At 42.9% G+C, this 25,611-nt stretch overlaps 2 protein-coding genes across 2 annotated transcripts in view; both read left to right on the plus strand.

Moving 5' to 3' along the window:
• Positions 1–4,743: 4,743 nt before the first annotated feature.
• LOC127910546 (ankyrin repeat domain-containing protein 33B-like) lies at positions 4,744–14,916 on the plus strand. The gene is made up of 3 exons (XM_052474598.1): positions 4,744–4,864; positions 12,167–12,307; positions 13,156–14,916. The coding sequence occupies exons 1-3, from the start codon at positions 4,744–4,746 to the stop codon at positions 14,151–14,153; spliced, it is 1,260 nt and encodes a 419-aa protein (XP_052330558.1). The 3' UTR covers positions 14,154–14,916.
• Positions 14,917–18,081: 3,165 nt separating this feature from the next.
• The window catches only part of LOC118400297 (activin receptor type-1B-like), a 29,626-nt gene continuing 22,096 nt past the window's right edge, over positions 18,082–25,611 (plus strand). The window contains exon 1 of the mRNA XM_035796995.2: positions 18,082–18,260. Coding sequence (XP_035652888.1) covers positions 18,173–18,260 — 88 coding nt within the window. The 5' untranslated portion in view covers positions 18,082–18,172. The remainder of the gene's footprint in view (positions 18,261–25,611) is intronic.

A 25,611-nucleotide genomic window follows, 5' to 3' on the forward strand; every position in this document is an offset into this window, starting at 1 on the left:
TCCTCCTCCAGATACCATTTGTACATGTGATGTAGGCTTCATGTGTATGTGTTTGATACACTGAAAGTAAGTTAGAATGGGAATATTTGATTCAGTGTGTGTGAGCGTATGTAGGGGAGAGCGGGGTAAGCTGAGCCATTTTTTACATTCAGCATCACTCCGTCAAGGGAAATATAGTTTTCTTTTTAGCAAAGATACCTATATATGTTTCAGGATGTTGTGCATCCCTGGAAATAATCAGAATTCATCAAACTTTACAGTTTCGAAAAAACACTGTAGCTTGCCCCAAAAAAGTGGTCTCTTGGCACAACTTATCCCAGGTATGGGGTAGATTGAGCCATGGGACAGGGTAAGTTAAGCCGTCTACAAATTTCTGTATTGAATGAAATTACCACAACATTTTAAAATCCACATCTCTCTTTTTTTCCCAAAGATGATTCAACACACACACAATTTATTTTTGTATTTGAATCATTTTAAGCATCTTTTAACACAGGCTTAACACCTAACAAAGACGTTGTACTTTTTTAAACACTTACAACATAGGCCAGGCCCTGTTGATACCTCATATCCTAATGATAATGCCTTGCATTAGCCTGGGAAGAAAACACTTGAGTTTGCTTAACTTGCCATTGGCTCAAATATTTGCTCAATTTACCCCATGGTCATTGGCTCAACTTACCCCAAGGCAAATATTTTTACTATATTAGCCCACAGCTACAAGGATGCACCTTCATCATGTTAGGTGTAGGAGCTCATATTGAAGCTTATGGAGACTCTAACTGATGTATAGAACAATCTTAAAATGATCTAGTTTGGTTTAGATACAAACATCTTGTCACCTCTAACACAATAAATTCATTTGACTTGGTGAAAATCTATTTGGACGTAAGTTGCTTACCACTTTTTCCAAGTGGTTTCTTCCTTCACAGACTCCATGAAATGATGACTTCCTAATTATTTGGTTAAATTATTCATTTTGTATATGGTTTCTGAGAAACAAGGTAGCTCAACTTACCCCTTTTGCTCAACTTCCCTACTCTCCCCAACAGTGTGTTTTTATATATGTTTATGACTGAGTTCCTGAGTGAATGAAAAATAGAAAATTATTAGGAATAACCAGCAGGGAATATGTCTATTCAAACCCTTTTTCAAAGCCATAACCATTGGAGATTCATTGTTGATCCAATATTAGCCAGACCCATGACTTTGGTTAAAACATAGATTTGGTTTTAGACATAGCCCCAGTTCCTTTCCCTGAAAGATATTGTAGCTTCTTTCCAGTCCCATATCAGGAGATAGGACGAATGAGTGTGTCCATGAAAAAACGTATGAGGTAAACCCCAAGAACTGAATCAGAAAAAAACAGCTAAATCTCTTTCTAGTTCTGTACTGTAAAAGGACAGGAGTTCTGTTTTGTTTTTAGCTCAGCAGTAGCGCCACTCTGTGGTAAATCTAAGCTGTTCCACTAGTCTGCGAAATCAAACCAACAGATCTGAAGATCTTAGTGGGAATTAAATGACCATGATAAAAGTGATAGATTTGATAGATTTAAAGTCCTAGAAAACATTTAGACTCCGCTGGCATAAGCTGCTTTCATTAAAGCACCAGATCATTGCTCTCTGTCTGGCTCTGGTATGTTGAACAACAAACACTATTTAAAAGATGAGAAGAAGTTGGCTGTTTTTAGTGTATTATCGAATCATAATCTAAATAGAAAGAGCAAGATTGAGAGAAAAGGGTGGTGGGAGTGTCACCTCTCGTTCTGTATCCATGTCATGTGTCGTTATACGAGTACTTATACTACTTAATTCCAGCCTTATTCCCGTCTAAGCCACCCCATTGGTGGGGCTTGACAAGCAGCAGTGTGTTTGGTAACAAAGCTGTGTCCCACAGTAAACTCTGATCAGGCAGGACTATGTGTATTTGGATGGAATGAGAAGCTTGAGGGAGTCACCCTGCCAGACAGGTGGAATATCAGAGAAAATAAAGAACAGACAAAATAAGATTATGACAGAGGCATCATGGGAAAGGTCTGTTGGGCAGGCTTTGCTGAGTCATCTCTTTGCCTCCTTCTTCCTTGTTTCCCCTACAGTTCTGTCTTCAACACCACTGGACTGTTTACTCTGTTCTGACTGCAACTCTCACGTAGACCTTTGTAATGGGTCATAAACACATCTGTGTTGTTTCTAAGCCACAAATCACATCATTTGTAAAAATACGAGATTGGTCTTCACAAACCATGAATGACACATTAGAACAGTGTTCAAACTGGGGAGCCACAAGATGGTGAGGTAAGTATGACTGTAAGAGAAATACCTCTCATTGGTCAGGAGGACAACACAAGGGGGAAGTTTGTTGGCTTGAGGGGGACTTTGGCACTTTGTCTGCTTCAAAAAGATGTCCAATAAGGCAATGGATTAACTGAATGAAATGGGGGGAAAACCTTGCATGACACTCGTGATTACACAACATAATTTCCTAACACTGTGTTACAGTGGCTCAGAGAGGACAATATAAGAGGGAAAGGGACAGTCGGTTTGTTTCAGACTTAAGGTGGCATAGGTCTCAACGTATTTGTGGTTTGTAGAGAGAGATGGAAATGGCCATTCAATAATCCCCTCTTGAAATCCTCAGTAATTGGGATGATGTGAGAGAGCATGCTGGCTGACTTGAGACACCTGGTGTCTACGTTAAGACTCCTCCTCTGACTCCTCCTCTGATCCTCATGTTGTCCGGCAGACTATAGGATGGAGAAGGGAAATGCACCGACGTAAATGGGCCTGTGTGGGAAACCTGCATTCACCTGTCACTCACTGGAAGGACACAGGAAAAGAGGTGGATTAGGAAGTGACTTCTGTATCTTTACACGGTTGTTGGGTGGTGTACCATATCTACAGAGAATACTTTTTTTGGCAGTTTGAACAATATCTTCTCAAGAGGCAGAGTGAGTAGAAACCAGTTAGATTTTTGAGGTAAGTGATTTCTTCAGGGATGAGTTTAAAAGATGTTCTGCCAGAGACATTCTACTAGAGACAGTTTTGAAGATTTAATTATAGATTGTGTTCTTTATAATGATCTTCTAGAAATGTGCATGCTCAGGTGAACGATAATTGAACCGAGCACAACAGTTGTTGACTATTTTCTGCCGTTAAGAGGCAATGGTTCAGGACGCTCAACTGCATTTCAGTCTGTGCTCTGGACATCAAAGACGATGTAGAACAAATTCTCAAGCTTATATTATAGATGGTTCCATGTTTTGCAAATAGAGTGCCTTTAATCTTGCATAAGAGGCTTTGTAACCCCAGGGACTCTGTTGATGTGTTTTACATCAGCATCTCTGAAACACCTGTCTCCCTGGATGACACTCTATCCTCAGTGGTCCTCTGTCTATCTATTGGTTTCTCAACCCTCCATTTGTTCTTTAACAGTGTGGCACCCTGATGTGGGGTCGCTGGGATCGTTGAAACACTTGTGAGAAATTGGCACAACTGTACAATTAGTCTGAGGATACATGTATCTGTGATGCATCTGTGATGCGTTATGCATCAGTAATACGTATATCCAACATCTCTGAGGCTTTTCCTCGTAAGCGAAAAACAACCAGAGACGTTTCAATGGCGAAGATGCGAGGATGGCCTGGTACAGGTGTGGCTGGATTTAAAGCCCAAACACGAGCCGCTGAAGTCCCACGTGTGACTCTTTTTCTTCTTAGTGTGAATTTAGCATTGTGTTCAGAAGGGCTTTCAGATCCTAATCCAGTTATTCAACACTGAAGGCACGTTGAGTTCGCTCAGCCACAACCGTTCTGTTGCCATACACAGAGATTAAATGGGCAATCTAGGACAACAACAAACTGGTCATCCCCCCACTTATTTGGTAAACAGCTGAAGCATAGGGCTGGAGAAGTGTAACCACTCTCAAAGAGATAAACCATCATTATCCCTGATGGAGAATTATGTTGCGTTTCCTCCAGTCAATCTGTCAATCATATCAGAGAAATGTGTTGTTGATCTATAGATCATTCTAATGGCCCATTGAATGGCTCTGTGGTTTTGCCTCAACTTCAATGTTAACACAATCAACAGACTGGTCTGACCCCTGATTTATTTCCCTAGAGGTCTCTAGGTGTGTGCCCATGCCAGACTGCGTTTTAGTCTCTGACATTTGACCCCTCTTGTTCTGTTTCTCAAAGCTCCAGTTGTGATGTAGGCTGAGGGTCCAGTTCCATCTCTTCCAAGATGGCTGCTGTGAAGAACTCTGTGTCTGAGGACCCCCTCCTGGACAAAGGCCCTGACAAGGACGCCTCAGAGGTGTCTTTGTCAGGGAGTGTGTTAGACTCTGGGAGTGTCCTCTCAGATGACTCAGTGCTTCCAGACTACGAGCAGGAAGGTGATTCACAGGGTACTGCCAACACGCTGTATGATGTGTGCACTCGGAATGACCCCCTGGCGCTCCGAAAGGTTCTGGAGAGAGGGGTTACAAAAGAGGAGGTCATGGCGGTAGACCACAACGGCTGGGTATGGGTCTCTCTTGCTAGCTTTGGGGGTGTATGATCCAGCGAGTCCTGAGGGTTACTAGTTCAAATACCAGGAGCATCATGCCCCCTGTATGAAGACACAGAATGCTTCAATCAAGTCATGTATAATTGTTGTTGGACTTAATTGCAGCCTTCAATCTGACGTAGTCAGATTTTTTCTTCATCAGTCTAATCCACATTTTTTTACCCAACAGACTGGACTTATGGTGGCGTGCTATAAGGGTTTTTTGGACATTGTGCAATCTCTTTACCACTGTCCCTACCTTGACATAAATCACCAGGACAACGATGGCAACACAGCACTGATGATCGCTGCACAAGCAGGTGAGCCACTCTCACCAGACCTATTACTAAATACTACACAGTGAAACGTCATTAGCACATGGTTGCATCCCAAATGGAACCTATTTCCTTTATAGAGTACAACCAAAGATTTTTATAACTAATCCAGGGTATACCAGAGCCTGTCGTTTCCAATGGGAGAAAATGAATCATAGTGGGCAGAACAAGCAAGGTGGTGGGCAGAGCCAAGCACAAGATAGTGAGAACCTATTGGCACGTTCGAGTATTTATTTGAATATTTCCCTTGGGGAACGTATACCCTGTGAAGTATGCGTGTGCAATAACTCATTTTGCCCTTGCAGTCCTTTTAAACAACTACATTTTTAAAAACTTTGACAAAGGGTAAAGTCTACAAAACACAGTCCACTCTGTTTGTTTATTTTATTTATTTTTTATTTCACCTTTATTTAACCAGGTATGCAAGTTAAGAACAAAGTTCTCATTTACAATTGCGACCTAGCCAAGATAAAGCAAAGCAGTTCGACACATACAACAACACAGAGTTACACATGGAGTAAAACAAACATACAGTCAATAATACAGTAGAAACAAGTCTATATACGATGTGAGCAAATGAGGTGAGATAAGGGGGGTAAAGGCAAAAAAAGGCCATGGTGGCAAAGTAAATACAATATAGCAAGTAAAACACTGGAATGGTAGATTTGCAGTGGAAGAATGTGCAAAGTAGAAATAAAAATAATGGGGTGCAAAGGAGCAAAATAAATAAATAAAGGCAGTTAGGGGAAGAGGTAGTTGTTTGGGCTAAATTATAGATGGGCTATGTACAGGTCAGACAACGAGAGCGTACAGGTCGCAGTTGTGGGTAGTATATGGGGCTTTGGTGACAAAATGGATGGCACTGTGATAGACTGCATTCAATTTATTGAGTAGGGTATTGGAGGCTATTTTGTAAATGACATCGCCGAAGTCGAGGAGTGGATGGTCAGTTTTACGAGGGTATGTTTGGCAGCATGAGTGAAGGATGCTTTGTTGCGAAATAGGAAGCCAATTCAAGATTTAACTTTGGATTGGTGATGTTTGATGTGAGTCTGGAAGGAGAGTTGACAGTCTAATCAGACACCTAGGTGTTTGTAGTTTGCCACATATTCTAAGTCAGAACCGTCCAGAGTAGTGATGCTGGAAGGGTGGGCAGGTGCAGGCAGCTATCAGTTGAAAAGCATGCATTTAGTTTTATTTGTATTTAAGAGCAGTTGGAGGCCACGGAAGGAGAGTTGTAATGGCATTGAAGCTCGTTTGGAGGGTTGTTAACAGTGTCCAAAGAAGGGCCAGAAGTATACAGAATGGCGTCGTCTGCGTAGAGGTGGATCAGAGACTCACCAGCAGCAAGAGCGACATCATTGATATATACAGAGAAGAGAGTCGGCCCAATAATTGAACCCTGTGGCACCCCCATAGAGATATTCAGAGGCCCGGACAACAGGCCCTCTGATTTGACACACTGAACTCTATCAGAGAAGGAGTTGGTGAACCAGGCGAGGGTAGCCTAGTGGTTAGAGCGTTGGACTAGTAACCGGAAGGTTGCAAGTTCAAACCCCCGAGCTGACAAGGCACAAATCTGTCATTCTGCCCCTGAACAGGCAGTTAACCCACTGTTCCTAGGCCGTCATTGAAAATAAGAACTTGTTCTTAATTAACTGACTTGCCTAGTTAAATAAAGGTAAAATAAAATAAAAATCATTTGAGAAACTAAGGCAATCGAGTCTGCCGATGAGGATGTGGTGATTGACAGAGTCAAAAGCCTTGGCTAGGTCAATGAATACAGCTGCACAGTATTGTTTCTTATCAATGGCGGTCAAGATATCGTTTAGGACCTTGAGCGTGGCTGAGGTGCACCCATGGCCAGCTCTGAAACCAGATTGCATAGCGGAGAATGTGCGGTGGGATTCGAAATGGTCGGTAATCTGTTTGTTGACTTGGCTTTCGAAGACCTTAGAAGGCAGGGTAGGATAGATATAGGTCTGTAGCAGTTTGGGTCCAGAGTGTCCCCCCCTTTGAAGAGGGGGATGACCGCAGCTGCTTTCCAAAATCTTTGGTTTCCAACCAGACACCCTCATTGATTAACTTCTGTGATCGAAAAAGCCTTGGTTTCATGCATGTCAACATCAGAAGCCTCCTCCCTAAGTTTGTTTTACTCACTGCTTTAGCACACTCTGCTAACCCTGATGTCCTTGCCGTGTCTGAATCCTGGCTTAGATTTCCATACCCAACCCAATCCATACCCAACCCATTGTCCGTCAAGATAGAACTGCCAAAGGGGGAGGAGTTGCAGTCTACTGCAGAGATAGCCTGCAAAGTAATGTCATACTTTCCAGGTCCATACCCAAACAGTTCGAACTACTCATTTTAAAAATTACTCTCTCCAGGAATAAGTCTCTCACTGTTGCCGCCTGCTACCGACCCCCCTCAGCTCCCAGCTGTGCCCTGGACACCATTTGTGAATTGAACACCCCCCATCTAGCTTCAGAGTTTGTTCTGTTAGGTGACCTAAACTGGGATATGCTTAACACCCCGGCAGTCCTACAATCTAAGATGCCCTCAATCTCACACAAATCATCAAGGAACCCACCAGGTACAACCCTAAATCTGTAAACAAGGGCACCCTCATAGACGTCATCCTGACCAACTGGCCCTCCAAATACACCTCTGCTGTCTTCAACCAGGATCTCAGCAATCACTGCCTCATTGCCTGTATCCGCTACGGATCCGCAGTCAAACGACCACCCCTCATCACTGTCAAACGCTCCCTAAAACACTTCTGCGAGCAGGCCTTTCTAATCGACCTGGCCCGGGTATCCTGGAAGGATATTGACCTCATCCCGTCAGTTGAGGATGCCTGGTCATTCTTTAAAAGTAACTTCCTCACCATTTTAGATAAGCATGCTCCGTTCAAAAAATGCAGAACTAAGAACAGATATAGCCCTTGGTTCACCCCAGACCTGACTGCCCTCGACCAGCACAAAAACATCCTGTGGCGGATAGCATTGAATAGTCCCCGCGATATGCAACTGTTCAGGGCGGTCAGGAACCAATACACACAGTCAGTCAGGAAAGCAAAGGCCAGCTTCTTCAAGCAGACATTTGCATCCTGTAGCTCTAACTCCAAAACGTTCTGGGACACTGTAAAGTCCATGGAGAACAATAGCACCTCCTTCCAGCTGCCCACAGCACTGAGGCTAGGTAACACAGTCACCACCGATAAATCCATGATTATCGAAAACTTCAACAAGCATTTCTCAACGGCTGGCCATGCCTTCCTCCTGGCTACTCCAACCTCGCCCCCCCCCGCAGCTACTCGCCCAAGCCTCTCCAGGTTCTCCTTTACCCAAATCCAGATAGCAGATGTTCTGAAAGAGATGCAAAACCTGGACACGTACAAATCAGCTGGGCTTGACAATCTGGACCCTCTATTTCTGAAACTATCCGCCGCCATTGTAGCAACCCCTATTACCAGCCTGTTCAACCTCTCTTTCATATCGTCTGAGATCCCCAAGGATTGGAAAGTTGCCGCAGTCATCCCCCTCTTCAAAGGGGGAGACACCCTGGACCCAAACTGTTACAGACCTATATCCATCCTGCCCTGCCTATCTAAGGTCTTTGAAAGCCAAGTGAACAAACAGGTCACTGACCATCTCGAATCACACCGTACCTTTTCCGCTGTGCAATCTGGTTTCCGAGCCGGTCACGGGTGCACCAAAGCCACGCTCAAGATACTAAACGATATCATAACCGCCATTGATAAAAGACAGTACTGTGCAGCCGTCTTCATCGACCTGGCCAAGGCTTTCGACTCTGTCAATCACCATATTCTTATCGGCAGACTCAGTAGCCTCGGTTTTTCTAATGACTGCCTTGCCTGGTTCACCAACTACTTTCCAGACCGAGTTCAGTGTGTCAAATCGGAGGGCATGTTGTCCGGTCCTCTGGCAGTCTCTATGGGGGTGCCACAGGGTTCAATTCTCGGGCCGACTCTTTTCTCTGTATATATCAATGATGTTGCTCTTGCTGCGGGTGATTCCCTGATCCACCTCTACGCAGACGACACCATTCTGTATACTTCCGGCCCTTCCTTGGACACTGTGCTATCTAACCTCCAAATGAGCTTCAATGCCATACAACACTCCTTCCGTGGCCTCCAACTGCTCTTATACGCTAGTAAAACCAAATGCATGCTTTTCAACCGATCGCTGCCTGCACCCGCACGCCCGACTAGCATCACCACCCTGGATGGTTCCGACCTAGAATATGTGGACTGGACATCTATAAGTACCTAGGTGTCTGGCTAGACTGTAAACTCTCCTTCCAGACTCATATCAAACATCTCCAATCTAAAATCAAATCTAGAGTCGGCTTTCTATTCCGCAACAAAGCCTCCTTCACTCACGCCGCCAAACTTACCCTAGTAAAACTGACTATCCTACCGATCCTCAACTTCGGCGATGTCATCTACAAAATAACTTCCAATACTCTACTCAGCAAACTGGATGCAGTTTATCAAAGTGCCACCCGTTTTGTTACTAAAGCACCTTATACCACCCACCACTGCGACCTGTATGCTCTAGTCGGCTGGCCCTCGCTACATATTCGTCGCCAGACCCACTGGCTCCAGGTCATCTACAAGTCCATGCTAGGTAAAGCTCTGCCTTAATCTCAGTTCACTGGTCACGATGGCAACACCCACCAGCACGCACCCACCAACACCCACCAACACGCTCCAGCAGGTGTATCTCACTGATCATCCCTAAAGCCAACACCTCATTTGACCGCCTTTCGTTCCAGTTCTCTGCTGACTGGCACTGGAACGAACTGCAAAAATAGCTGAAGTTGGAGACTTATCTCCCTCACCAACTTCAAACATCTGCTATCTGAGCTGCTAACCGATCGCTGCAGCTGTACATAGTCTATCGGTAAATAGCCCACCCAATTTTACCTACCTCACCCCCATACTGTTTATATTTATTTACTTTTCTGCTCTTTTGCACACCAGTATCTCTACCTGTACATGACCATCTGATCATTTATCACTCCAGTGTTAATCTGCAAAATTGTAATTATTCGCCTACCTCCTCATGCCTTTTGCACACAATGTATATAGACTCTCTTTTTTTCCTACTCTGTTATTGACTTGTTAATTGTTTACTCCATGTGTAACTCTGTGTTGCATGTTCACACTGCTATGCTTTATTTTGGCCAGGTCGCAGTTGTAAATGAGAACTTGTTCTCAACTAGCCTACCTGGTTAAATAAAGGTGAAATTTAAAAAATACATTTAAAAAAAAAAACATATTTGGGAATGTCAGACGACACGAAAGAGAGGTTGAACAGGCTGGTAATAGTGGTCACAACAATTTTGGCCGATTGTTTTAGAAAGAAAGGGTCCAGATTGTCTAGCTCTGCTGATTTGTAGGGGTCCAGATTTTGCAGCTCTTGCAGAACACCAGCAGACTGGATTTGAGAGAAGGAGAAATGGGGAAGGCTTGGGCGAGTTGCTGTGGGGGGTGCAGTGCTGTTGACCGGGGTATGGGTAGCCAAGTGGAAAGCATGGCCAGCCGTCGAAAAATGCTTGTTTAAATTCTCAATTATGGTGGATTTATCGGTGATGACAGAGTTTCCTATCCTCAGTGCAGTGGGCTGCTGGGAGGAGGTGTTCTTATTCTCCATGGACTTTACAGTGCCCCATAACTTTTTTGAGTTTGTGTTGCAGGAAGCAAATTTCTGCTTGAAAAAGCTAGCCTTGACTTTTCTAACTGCCTGTGTATATTGGTTTCTAACTTCCTTTAAAAGTTGCATATCACGAGGTCTGTTCAATGCTAATGCAGAACGCCACAGGATGATTTTGTGTTGGTTAAGGGCAGTCAGGTCTGGAGAGAATCAAGGGCTATATCTGTTCCTGGTTCTAAATTTCTTGAATGGGGCATGCTTATTTAATATGGTGAGGAAAAAAATAACCAGGCATCCTCTACTGACGGGATGAGGTCAATATCTTTCCAGGATACCCGGGCCAGGTTGATTAGAAGGCCTGCTCGCTGAAGTGTTTCAGGGAGCGTTTGACAGTGATGAGTGGAGGTCGTTTGACCGCTTACCCATTACAGATGCAGGCAATGAGGCAGTGATCGCTGAGATCTTGGTTGAAAACAGCAGAGGTGTATTTAGAGGGCAAGTTGGTTAGGATGATATCTATGAGGGTGCCCGTGTTTACGTCTTTGGGGTGGTACCTGGTAAGTTCATTGATAATTTGTGTGAGATTGAGGGCATCAAGCTTAGATAGTAGGATGGCTGGGGTGTTAAGCATGTCCCAGTTTAGGTCACCTAGCAGCACGAGCTCTGAAAATAGATGGGGGGGCAATCAGTTCACATATGGTGTCCAGAGCACAGCTGGAGGTAGAGGGTGGTCTATAGCAGGCGGCAACGGTGAGAGACTTGTTTTTAGAGAGGTGGATTTTTTAAAGTAGAAGTTCAAATTGTTTGGGTACAGACCTGGATAGTAGGACAGAACTCTGCAGGCTATCTCTGCAGTAGATTGCAACACCGCCCCCTTTGGTCATCCTATCTTGTCTGAAAATGTTGTCGTTGGGGATGGAGATTTTAGAGTTTTTGGTGGTCTTCCTAAACCAGGATTCAGACACGGCTAGGACATCCGGGTTGGCAGAGTGTGCTAAAGCAGTGAATAAAACAAACTTAGGGAGGAGGCTTCTAATGTTAACATGCATGAAACCAAGGCTATTACAGTTACAAAAGTCATCAAAAGAGAGCGCCTGGGGAATAGGAGTGGAGCTAGGCACTGCAGGGCCTGGATTCACCTCTACATCACCAGAGGAACAGAGGAGGAGTAGGCTAAGGGTACGGCTAAAAGCTATCAGAATTGGTTGTCTAGGACGTCTGGAATAGAGAGTAAAAGGAGAAGGTTTCTGGGGGCGGTACAGATTACAGATTATAGTTTTGGAAAGAGAAAATTGTATAGAGATCAAATGTTTAATCGATGAGAAAATTAGCAGAATGTTGGCCAAAACCACTCCATCTTCTCCCACTGCCGGCCACTGGGCTTCCTCTCCTCACCTTATTTGGTAGTGAGTGGAAATGCCCTCCAGATTTTTCACATTCAAACATCCAGTGAAATATCTGGCTCATTGTTCTATCTGTGGTACTTACTACTTCAAAAGTAGTGCGCTACATAGGAAATAATGGTGACATTTGTGACAGGCCTTTAGTATTTTCGATGACGCCTCATGATACCCTGAACCCATTCTCACCCTGTATCCTTCTCCAGGTCACACCATTACAGTGACCTACATCCTAAACTACTACCCCGGGGCAGACACAGAGATCCGGGACTGCCGTGGCTTCACCGCACTCATTAAAGCTGCCATGCAGGGCCGAAACGATGTGGTGTCTTCCCTCGTCATGGCCGGTGAGTGAGAGGCCTCCTCCACTTCAACGCTACCATACACACCATACTGTAGTCATGAGAAAACATCTTATGAATGTTTAGATAACCTGAGAAATTGATGTTACAAGTATAAAAACATAATTCTGACCCTAATTTACCTGGGTATAAGCCTTCATTGTATGTTTGTGCAGTTCACAGTTCACAGTTCACATAGCTCACATGTATTATCAGACACACAACAGTGTGTCCGCTGACATTAAATTAATTAAATTACTTCAGAGATTCCAAAGGGTATACTTCTAAACAGAAGTAAGGCCCAGAGAGGGAGAGAGGAGGAAGAGATAGTTATACACACAGAATTCTGGGATTAGCCTATGCTTTCTCCCAGGCAGCAATGTTGCTGACTCAGGCAATTGGCAATTATAAAATCTCTGTTCTATTTGGGGTTGAGCATGAACCCACAAATTGAAGGGCTAAGGTTATAGGAAGTGTGTTTGGGATGGATGTACCTGTGGTGTGTCTGCCAATGTTTGCAGTCAACTTTCTCTGGTTGGGAGCATGTGTTAGTGACGGATGCCAGGTTTAAGGGATCAATTAGGGGGCACACTCTGGTGTAATCTTTGTCTTGGCTGCCGGGAGATTAGCAAAGTTTCTTTACTCCAGATATGTTGTCCTCTTTTCACAAGATCAGTAGTATCCATTTAGCAGACGCTCTGGATAAGAGCGTCTGCTAAATGACTTAAATGTAAATGTAAATGTAATAATATAGATCTATATGCAATGGAATGTGAATGAAAGTGTTTCAATGGAGAAATATTATGACCTAAAAGCTCTTTTATTTTTTCCCTTCACCGCTATTTCTCTTCCAGGTGCAGACCTAAATGCAATAGACACCAGGAAGCAGAAGTGTGCGCGGGACTGGGCACTAAAGACGGGCCGCTACGAGACCTTGAGCCGCCTCCGCCACCTCAACCTGCGGCCTAGAGCCGAGCAGTTTACTGAGAGCTACGTCCCCGAGTGGCCAGAACTGAAAGTGCTGGTGGCCAAAGCCACAGCCAACAAGAGCACCGGCCAGATGATCACCCAGCGCATCAAGTCCACCTTCAGCTTCAATTTTCTCCAAGACCCCCAGGACAACGGGGTCTTGGACCATATGGTGTGTATCACCACCAGCATCCATAGCCCTTTGGTGGCCACCGCCTGCCGGCCGCTATGCCCCACCAGCCCCCCCGAGGTGGGAAAGAGGCGCTTGGCCGTGCCTGAGCTGAGGAAGAAGCACTCAGAGAAGAAGCTGGAGGAGAGCTCTGTGTGCCACAGCAACGGCTCCGTCTCCTCCATCATTCCACACATCCACTTGGCCGAGACCATCGCCACGTCTTGCTGTGTGGACACAGAGCGCAGGGGCAGTATTATCTCTATAGCCTCCACCGGGGTGCACACCTTCATGCCCAGGAACATGGCCCACAGGAATAGTGTGTTCCCTTCCGGCTGCATCCCCAAGATCCAGATAGAGAAGTCTGGAGAGCCCATGCCTAGGAAGGAAAAAAAGAAGAAGAGGCACAAGGGTCACCTGGAGCTGCCCGTATGGAAGTACAAAGCAGAGAAGCAAGAGAAGAAGGAGAAGAAGAAAGCAGAGAAAGAAAAGAGAAGGCCAAGAAAGAAAAAGAGAAGGCCAAGAAGGAAAAGGAAAGGAAAAAGAAGAGAGAGAAGTAGTGAGATGTCTAAAGCTGCCAATTTATTTAGATGCCACACATTTCCAATAACTTCCTATATATTTTTCCTGGAGTTATACTCCAAACATCTGAATTATGAAGTACTGCTCAAATTACTCAAAGGTTTGGACTCGGTTTTATGGCCAATGCAGTAAAATGGATTCTTTAAAGGCCATCATATTCATACTGCTTTGTAAAGTTTTTTTTTTTTTTACAGGAACAGTAAAGGCCCAGTGCACTACATTTGTGAAATTTTTATAACTGAATGTATTCAAGTGTTTACCAGCATTTGCAACTTGAGTCTGATAATTATTTGTATAAAACAGTTCATCTGAAAATACTTCTGGAATATACAGGAAAGTATTCAGAATAATAATTCTGGAATATACAGGAAAGCATTCAGACCTCTTGACTTTTTGACATTTTGTTATGTTACAGCCTTATTCTAAAATGTTTTTTTTATTTTTTTTATTATCCTCAGCAATCTACACACAATAACCCATAATGACAAAGCGAAAACATGCTTTTAGAAATGTTTGCACATTTATTAATATATAAAAAACAGAAATACCTTATTTACATAAGTATTCAGACCCTTTGCTATGAGACTCCATATTAAGCTCAGGTGCATCCTGTTTCCATTGTTTTTTATTTTTACCTTTATTTAACGAGGCAAGTCAGTTAAGAACATATTCTTATTTTCATGACGGCCTAGGAACATTGATTGAAAAGGCACACACCTGTCTTTAGAAGGTCCCACCAATTGCTTTGGCATTATGGGGTACTGTATGTAGATCGATGAGGATTTTTTTTTAAAACTTAACAAAATGTGGTAAAAGTTAAGGGGTCTGAATACTTTCCGAATGCATCTTTCACAATGGTTTATTTATACAATAAAGTCACCAACACACATATATATACACACACACACACACATACATATATACATATATATATATATATATATATATATATACATACATACATACATACATACATACATACATACATACATACATACATACATACATACATACATACATACATACATACATACATATGTATATATATATAAAATCAGAAGGTACACTTCAACTTAATCAGAAATCTTGATTGTTTGTAGGTGACCAAATACTTATTTTCCACCATAATTTGCAAATACATTCATTAAAAATCCTACAATGTGATTTTCTGGATTTTTTTTCTTTCTCATTTTGTCTGTCATAGTTGAAGTGTACCTATGATGAAAATTACAGGCCTCTCTCATCATGTGTATATATATATAAATGTATGTATGTATGTATGTATGTATGTATGTATGTATGTATGTATGTATGTATGTATGTATGTATGTATGTATGTATGTATGTATGTATGTATGTATGTATGTATATATGTGTGTGTTGGTGACTTTATTGTGTAAATAAACCATGTGAAAGATGCCTGTTTATGATGTCATTTGATTCTGTGCTGTTTACCGTGGACCTAAAATGGAGGGCTGAGGCTATTTTAAGATTTAGGAGTCAGGACTGAGTTTTGTAAATCAAGTCTTCAACGCTCTTAGTTGATGCGGAAATTGACCCACTATGCTGTTTACTTTCTCAATCTACGTCATATCGCTGAGTCTAATTTTAAAATAGTAATCCTCTGACATGAAGTCAAAGGTATAATGGGCCATGCCATCCTAGGTACATTTTATTACATTTAAAAAAAAACATTTGAATGATGTATGAGCCAGATACAAGCATGCAACAGTGCAAAGTTGGCACCTGCTATTTTCAGGTGTAAAAAGAACTTGACAGACTTCACTTGGGCTACACTTTACCTCAAATCTGCCCCCAGAGGGCGACCTTGTCTCTTTTTCATTCCTCACGGCTTTACTCAAGACTGTCGACGCAGTCTGACTGGAAATACTACAATCAAGGTAAAATTATCAAAGTACAATAAGTGAATGAAACTACAAGACGGCATCGATTTAAAAATGCTACTTTTAAGATCAGAGTGTAATATGCTAAATTAATGAGCTCTAGCTAAGCTTATCAAAATGAAAATGTATTTGACATGACTTGTTGGTCAGACTTACAAAAATTATACAACAAAAGAATACTAATGCAAAAAAAAGACATTGGTTCTTTGGATTATACTTCACCTTAATCCACATTTTGACCCCCCCAAAATAATGCATTTGTGTCCCACACTCCTATTCATCAGATAATGTGTCTTACAGTATGTCAGTATATGGTTGAAGGCAGTGTTTCCTCTCTACACTTCTCTCTGTGTAAACTATGTGTAGGCCTGTCGGAGTATGGTTGTACATATCTGTATGTGTGGGAGTCAGTGAACTTCAGAGAGATAATACCCCTTCAAAGCCTCCGCCTGTCTGGTCAGTCTGGCAACCTAGGGTGTGGTGGGGGTTGACTGGGGGCCAAGGGCAGAGTATTTTTTAGATTTAGGGGGATTAGGCGTTGCCATAATGTACAGACCAATCCCCCTATAAAGGTAGAGGACACTAGATTATGGTCTGGAGCTAATTCAAAGGAGTTCAACCTTTATGCAAATACTTACAAATGGAATTAGGCTATAGTTCGTATAATATGCATGACTTTAATTTATGTAACCAAAGATATCACAAAGTTTATTTTGGGTAAATGTCTGCTCTTTTAGTTATTTGAATGCTGGACAAATGGAGAGTTACAGAGGAAAAAAGAGCTTCTATTTATTTATTTTTACGAAAGAGAGAGAGAGAGATCATGCGTGCTTCACTGGATTCGGTATCTAGATGGTAATCATGAGTAATTAAATCAACTCGTGTTGTATGCACACATCTCGTATTATCGGTTCCAGGAGAAATGTTGGGAGTATACATGTACTGTTGCAAGACAGAGTTACATTGCTTTGAACACTACACTCCCACTGGTACACACTGTTTGAATCAATGTTGTTTTAACGTAATTTCAATTAAATTACGTTGAATCAACATGGAATAGATGTTGAATTAACATCTGTGCCCTGTGGGCTGTTCCTTATGACTGCATTAAATAATACTGGATACTTACTATGATGTACAAAACTATTCTTGAATGTGTTCAGCACAGTGTGTGTGTGTGTGTGTGTGTGTGTGTGTGTGTGTGTGTGTGTGTGTGTGTGTGTGTGTGTGTGTGTGTGTGTGTGTGTGTGTGTGTGTGTGTGTGTGTGTGTGTGTGTGTGTGTGTGTGTGTGTGTGTGTGTGTGTGTGTGTGTGTGTGTGTGTGAGAGAGAGAGAGAGAGCGAGAGAGAGAAGAGAGATACAATAAACTGGATCAAACTAGCTCCCTCTATATGTGACATACATGAGCAGGACCACACCCTCTTCTACTGTGGACAAATGAATCAATCCAAGGTGGAGCTGAGCGGAAAGACAGTATTAGGTAACTCTGATGCCTCTACAATGTAACACAATACAATGACAATGGAGGGATTACTGTACTGTGTCCAGCCTAAAGGCACATTTCGGTGTCTAGGAGGGAGGGACACGGCTCTCTCAAAAAGATGGAGTTGATTTCTGTGTCCTCCTTTTTAGATGTATGGTGTCAATTTCAATGCATACACACTGTTTATTTTTCAGAAGTCTGGGGGCAGTGGTATGGGTTATTGGGGCAGCTTTACTGGGGTGGTTTACTAGTTGTTAGAGCACTGGTCCAGTAACTGAAAGGTTGCCTGATTTAATCCCTGAGCTGACAAGGTAAAAATTCTACCCCTGAACAAGGCAGTTTTGTAAATAAGAATTTGTTCTTAGCTGACTTGCCAAGTTACATTTTAAAAATATAATAATAATATTATATAAAAATATTATAGAGATCATGTTCTATGTGGGTGGTACATACGATGTTAAAGGCCTATTCAATATTTAAACCCCCTGGGTATAAAATCACATTATCATATTACATTATTTGAATTTAAAGTCTATATTTTAAGCCTTGACCAGACGTTACATTGTGCTTTCTAATCTTATCTAGTTTATTTTATCGCCCTACTTCAAAATAACAGCTAGTTAGCCATTCCTCTCCTTTAAATTCTCCACACCCCTTTAAGGCGTCTGTCTGCTGGCTGGCTGGAGCTGTGTGTCCAATGATGTATATTTAAATCGTTGGTTGTGTCTCGCACTGCTGTCAATACCACACCACCCAACATATTAATGCAATGCAATGGGAATATAACGATCATGGCTAAGAAACAAATATTGTTAACGCTTCTCGTCCTGAGCTTATTCAGAAGTTATGATGGTGAGTATAATGCTTTTTTTTTTTTTTTTTTTACGCCTGTGGGTATTTATTTACTTGGTTTGTGCGACTGGGGCTGACATCGCTTGGCACAACAACATGGCGCATGTAACGTTATTTGGTATCAAGCAAGCCGAGTTAGCTAATTATTTTTTACTGGTAGTTCATTGTTTAAATAGAGCAGAAATAAATTAAGAGAAGCAGCTACATACCCTTCTTCACTGCGTTGTTTAAAGATGCATCATAACTAGCTATCTACTTGAGAATATCACAACGCCAGCTAAGTCTCTGGCCAGCTAGTAGCTAATTGTCAGCTACTATCACGTTATTAAGTTAACATCTCAGAGAGCACATTTTTTGGATTTGGTAAGAACAGTCAAGGTTAGCTATCTACCAAGGATCTTCCACCATTCCTTGACACCCAACACAATAATCAAATAGCAGCAGTTTGAGTCATCTGATCAAAGTTAAATGAAGGCAGTTGCTGTATTCTCAAAAGCTAATATGGAAATATTGGTTTTATTTATAATAAACGACCACATAATATTACATATCATATTATCAGCTTCAGGCTCAGATTCATACAGGTATGATATCCTTATTCCTAAATGTGATTTTGTTTTTTCATCATTTTCAGTGAGAACATATTTGCTTATCTGCTTTTTAACAGTTTCTGATAGTGTGTAGACTATGCTCTGCACACACGATAACGAGTGGTTTTTAAAGTGAAGCTCTCAATCTTTTGCTGAAACTACAACACAATGAGGGACTGAGGCTGACCTATTTAGCTTTCAAGAGCTGCTGTACATTGCAACATGAGCCATTGTGTGGTGTTCTACCCATCAGCCTGAATACACTATGGCTTACACTGTAGCTATCATTATTGGATACAATATTTAATTTATAAAGGAGGAAATTAGATGTTAAACAGAAGTTGAGGGACGTACCTTACAGTAGTCAGGGCAGTGTGTGTGTCAGAGATGGAGAGCGACGTTATGTGAATCTGACAGTTGAACCTTAGAGGTTGTCAGGGCCAGCAGCAGAACGTGAGAGAGTGGGTTCATGCACCTCATTCAGTTGAAGTCTGGGTGCTTTTGTGTCAGAAATTAGGGCAGGGATGAAGTTAGGCAGAAAGAGGCGACCTCCATCTTGTAGGCTACCCAGGGGCAGGTCCACTGCTGCTACACCCCCACCCTCTGCATGAACATGCAGCCCCAGTGAACATGAACCTCATCTGATGGAGCAGATCAATGGAGGACTGATACAACTGTAATGCAGCAAGAAGCTGCCTTTTTCACTCACTCAACAAACTGTTCAACAATGAGCAAACAGAATACCCCCCCCCTCAGCCTCAGTTCCTCCTCTCCCTGGCCTTTAGTGCTTTTCAAGGTCTATAAACAGTCTGTCCCTCCTGATAAACCCCCTAATTGTGCACTCATGTTTGAATAACATGGATGATATGGTTTGGCTCTACTGTGGTTGGGTGCTTGTCTTTAGCGTTGTTTTATCAAACACAGATTGCATGTATACAGTCCTTTTACATTTAATCTGGGCACAGCAAGGGGCTCTGTTGTATCCATGTTTTGTTTTTTTTAAGCCCAAAAAGTTGGATAATGGTGATTTTCCAGCTTGTTATCTAATCTGCCAGGCTGAATGGTGTTAAAAGCCTGAATAAAAAATCACAGCTTTTCTTTGCAACTGACTCATTGTGATAGTTTGAGCCTGTTTCAACCTTTAAGTCCTGTTTCTGTAGGCCTATTTGATTGCTGTTCTCCAGTTTTGTGATTTTAGGCAACTTTGAATGGGGTGGGGGGCACAAAAAAATCTTAACTCATGAGGGGCCGCAGCTGCTCGCTGGTCTGCCGTACCCACATCCGCCTTCTATCTGTTGAGTTTAGGAAGATTTGCGTTGATGGAAAAAAAGGTGTGTGTTGAGTTTGAATTTAACTCATTATGACATTATACTGAAAAAACTTGAACAATAAATAGTTTGCATATCTGTGACTGAAAATCTGGTAATTAACATGATTATGACAAAGTGACCTGAATGGCACAACACTACATTTAGTAGTTTTAATTGTGACAGACATTTGAAATACCACAACATCATAACCCGGTGACATCATAAACATCACAGCAATGTACAAGACAATGTTCAGTTTGCCTCTTTTCTCCTTCTCTCTACCCTTCCTCTTTCCCCTCCCCCACTCCCTTCACACAGCCCTGTCACCAAACAATACCTGTACTGTGTTTGACTTCAGTAACACACCAAACACCTGCTTTTAACATCACTATGGCCCAAGGGTTGTTCCACCTCAAAAAGCACAAAAAATAGGATTTTGAAACCCACCATCTTAGATTGTTCAGAAATACTTTCTCTAGTTAGAAGCAGATAATATTAGTATTCCTGCAGCATTATTTTGTTGAAATATAATTTAATCTCTGAGAAATTAAGCTAATTGATTGCTCCATCATTGGCCATTTTTTAAAAGTATGATTCATATAATATTCAATAAATACAGTACAAAACCTCTGATTTGGACCCACCAAATATATAAAAATATAAATATATTTTCATGCAAATATCTTTTTTTAATCGGAAAGATGTGCTTCTATCAACTTGACTTGTTGTGGATTAAAGGCTGTGTGTGACGACGTGACGACGTAGAGCACATAAGTTCCCGCAATAATAAAAACAATTCAAGTTTAATTGGTTTCCATTGCATTTTCAACTCTACACATGGTTTTGTCACAACCTGGTTAGTAAGTAAGACATGAGGATTCCAAAGAAATAGTAAAAAGCCACTTGTGAACCCCCCCACATCCCATTTCAATCCCAAACCAACAACGAGTATACAGTATCAAATAAAGTTTAAAAATCGAATCAATCACAAGGTAACACAAGAAATGTACATAACTATAACGAGGCTATATACAGGGGGTATCGGTGCCTAGTCAATGTGCAGGGGTACGGGTACAGGTTAATTGAGGTAAAATGACTATCCATAGATAGTCAAGTAGAGTAGCAGCGGTGTAAAAAAACAAAAGGGGGAGATTCAATGTAAATAATCCGGTGGCCATTTGATTAGTTGTTCAGCAGTCTTATGACTTGGGAGTAGAAGCTGTTAATGAGCCTTTTGGTCCTAGACTTGGTGCTCTGGTACCGCTTTCTGTGCAGTCCATGACTTTGGTGACTGGAGTCGTTGATAATTATTTTGAGTAATTCCTCTGACACCGCCTAGTATATGGTCCTGGATGTCAGGAAACATGGCCCCAGTGATGTACTGGCCGTACGCACTATCCTCTTTTTGAGGATCTGAGGACCCATGCCAAATCTTTTCAGTCTCCTGGGGGGGAAAATGTGTTGTCGTGCCCTCTTCACGATTTTCTTGGTGTGTTTGGACCATGATATTTTGTTGATGTGGACATCAAGGAACCCGCTCCACTACAGCCCTGTCGATGTTAATGGGGACCTGTTCGGCCCTCCTTTTCCTATAGTCCACAATCAGCTCCTTTGTCTTGTCACGTTGAGATAGAGGTTGTTGTCCTGGCACCACACTGCCAGGTCTCGGACTACCTCCCTATAGACTGTCTCATCGTTGTTGGTGATCAGGCCTACCACTGTTCTGTTGTCAGCAAACTTAATGGTGTTGGAATCGTGCTTGTCCACTAATCATGCACCCCTGAGGGGCCTCAGTGTTTAGGATCAGCGTGGCAGATGTGTTGTTGCCTATGCCTACCACCATGCCAAATCTTTTCAGTCTCCTGAGGGGGAAAAGGTTTTGTTGTGCCCTCTTCACGACTGTCTTGCACCACGCTCACTGTTCATTAACTATTGGAAGTGCTTGCACAAAGGATAGTAACATCTCATCCTGTGTTCTTGGAATCTGGACCATGGTAGTTTGGTGATGTGGACACCAAAGAACTTGAAACTCTCGACCCACTCCAATACAGCCATGTCAATGTTAATGGGGGCCTGTTCAGCGTGACTTTTCCTGTAGTCCACGATCGTCTCCTTTCTCTGACTCACATTGAGGGAGAGGTTGTTGTCCTGGCACCACACTGCCAGTTCTCTGACCACCTCCCTATAGGCCGTTTCGTCGGTGATCAGGCCTACCACTGTTGTGTCGTCAGAACTTAATGAAGGTGTTGGAGTCATGCTTGGCCACACAGTCGTGGGTGAACAGGAACTACAGGAGGGGACTAAGTATACACCCCTGAGGGACCTCAGTGTTAGGGATCAGCGTGGCAGACGTGTGGTTGCCTACTCTTACCACCTGGGGGCGGCCCATCAGGAAGTCCAGGATTCAGTTGCAGAGGGAGGTGTTTTGTCCCAGAGTCCTTAGCTTAGTGATGAGCTTCATGGGCACTATGGTGTTGCACGCTGAGCTGTAGTCAATGAACAGCATTCTCACAAAGGCGTTTCTTTTGTCCAGGTGAGAAAGGGCAGTGTGGAGTGCGATTGAGATTGCGTCATCTGTGGATCTGTTGGGGCGGTATGCGAATTGGTGTGGGTCTAGGGTGTCCAGGAGGATGCTGTTGATGTGAGCCATGACCAGCCTTTCAAACCACTTCATGGCTACCGACGTGAGTGCCACGGGGCGTAATCATTTAGGCAGGTTACCTTCACTTCCTTGGGCACAGGGACTATTGTGGTCTGTTTGAAACATGTAGGTATACAGACTAGGTCAGGAAGAGGTTGAAAATGTCAAGTGAAGACACTTGCCAGTAGGTTTGCGCATGCTTTGAGTACACCTCCTGGTAATCAGTCTGGCCCAGCGGCTTTGTGAATGTTGACCTGTTTAAAGCTTTTGTTCACATCGGCTACCGAGAGCATTATCACTCAGTCATCCAGAACAGCTGGTGCTCTCGTGCATGTTTCAGTGTTGCTTGCCTCGAAGCGAGCATAAAAGGCATTTAGCTTGTCTGGTAGGCTCGCGTCAATGGGCAGCTTGCGTCTGAATTTCCCTTTTGTAATCCGTAGTAGTTTTCAGGCCCTGCCACATCCGACTCTGACGCTCGTCTGTGTAGTAGGATTCAGTCTTAATCCTGTATTGACGCTTTGCTTGTTTGATGGTTGGCCTGAGGGCATAGGGGGATTTCTTATAAGCATCTGGATAAGTGTTCTGCTCTTTGACAGCAGCAGCTCCAGCCTTTAGCTCGATGTGGATTTTGCCATGCTTCTGGTCGGGATGTGTACGTACAGTCACTGTGGGGAAGACGTTGTCGATGCATTTACTGATGAAGCCGATGACTGAGGTGGTGTACTCTGTTCTAAAGACTGTTGACATCTAGTGGAAGCCTTAGGAAGTGCAATATGACCCCATTTACACTGTATATTGGAATGACAAAGAGTTGAAAAATGACAAACCTCAGATGTCCCACTTCCTGGTTGGATTTGTCTCAGGTTTTTGCCTGCCATATGAGGCCTGTTATACTCACACACATCATTTAAAAAGTTTTAGAAACTTCAGAGTGTTTCCTATCCAATACTACTAATAATATACATCTATTCGCATCTGGGACAGAGTAGCAGGCAGTTTACTCTGGGCACCTTATTCATCCACGCTACTCAATTCATCCACGCTACCCTGTCACCAAGAAGTTAAAGGAAAATGTTTCTTCCAGTCCGCGGTGAGTAATCGCTGTTCTCATGTCCAGAAGTTATTTTGGGTCATAAGAGTCGGTAGCAGCAACATTATGTACATAATAAGTTACACAAAAAAACGAACAAAATTGCACAATTGGTTGAGAGAAAGTAAAAAGTCAGCCAAGTTTTTGGCGCCATCAACCGTTCTCTGTCGTGGATGTTTGAGCACCGGTACACACTACCAAGTCGGTGCTATGTTTCCCTACTAGAGTTACACAGTATTGTTGAATCACATCCATGAGCTTCTTGCTATGGGTGTCGCTGCTATTAGCTTCACGACTGACATTTGGGCCAGCGACGTCAACCCCATGAGCATGCTGAGTGTGACAGCACAGTGGTTCGACAAGGATTTTGTACTGAGGAAAGCTGTAATTGCATGCTCAAGAATGTGCTGGTTCTCATACCACTGCTGCCATTTTCAATTGCATTTGAGAACATGTTTGAAACTTGGAAACATGAACACACTCCTTATTTGAACAACTGCGTCTGCAGAAGACGTGATACCCTCTGCCATGGCATTGAAATGTGTGCTCAACAAAACTGCTGACACAGACCGTGGGGTTAACTTACAAAAGTACTCGAGGCTGTGAACTAGCGATTTGGTGGCATTCTCTCTAACTCTCTACTGTGTCGCCACCATGCTCAATGCTAGGTACAAGGGCAGCTACTTCGATGCAGACAAGAAACAGGGTTTACGTGAAATGTTACATACGCAGCTGGACAAGATAGAAACGGACACAGTGACAGTGCGCACCGAGGAAGAGGGGCCACGGACAGACAGACAGCTGAAACTTCACTGCTTGACATGTATGATGAAAGGACTGAACAAATGAACAATGAAACAGCAAGTCAGTGAAAAATGGGTTTTGATGTTTTACTGGTAATAGGGACATGCATAACTTTTTGTGTGTGTAACCTTTATTTAACCAGGAAAGTCAGTTAAGAACAAATTCTTATTTACAATGACTGCCTACTCCGGCCAAACCCAGACGATGCTGGGCCAGTTGTGCACCGCCCTATGGGACTCTCAATCACTGCCGGAAGTGATACAACCTGGATTCAAACCAGGGACTGTAGTGACGCCTCTTGCACTGAGATGCAGTGCCTTAGACGTGTGTGTGTGTGTGTGTGTGTGTGTGTGTGTGTGTGTGTGTGTGTGTGTGTGTGTGTGTGTGTGTGTGTGTGTGTGAGAACTATCGTATCGACCAAAAATGTCATATCGGTGCATCCCTAGTTTAAAGGTCTTGCTCACATCAGCTATGGAGAGCGTGATCACATAGTCGTCTGGAACAGCTGGTGCTCTCATGCAGTGTTTCTTGCCTCAAAGCGAGCATAAAAGGCATTTAGCTTGTCTGGTAGGCTCCCGTCACTGGGCAGCTCATGGCTGGGTTTCCATTTGTAGTCCATAATAGTTTTCAATCCTGCCACATCCGAGCCGGTGTAGTAGGATTTCAACTTAGTCCTGTATTGATGCTTTGTCTGTTTGATGGTTAGTCTGCAGGCATAGCGGGATTTCTTATAAGCATCCGGATTAGTGTCCCGCTCCTTGAAAGCGGCAGCTCTAGCCTTTAGATTCGGTGCGGATGTTCGCTGTAATCCATGGCTTCTGGTTGGGAAATGGGAGGACGTCAAGCGCCATGCTCTACCAACTTGATGCACTTACTGATGAAGCCGGTGACTTAGGTGGTATAATCCTCAATGCCA

Source organism: Oncorhynchus keta, chromosome 21, assembly GCF_023373465.1.
Source record: "Oncorhynchus keta strain PuntledgeMale-10-30-2019 chromosome 21, Oket_V2, whole genome shotgun sequence".
Taxonomy (NCBI): Eukaryota; Metazoa; Chordata; class Actinopteri; order Salmoniformes; family Salmonidae; genus Oncorhynchus; species Oncorhynchus keta.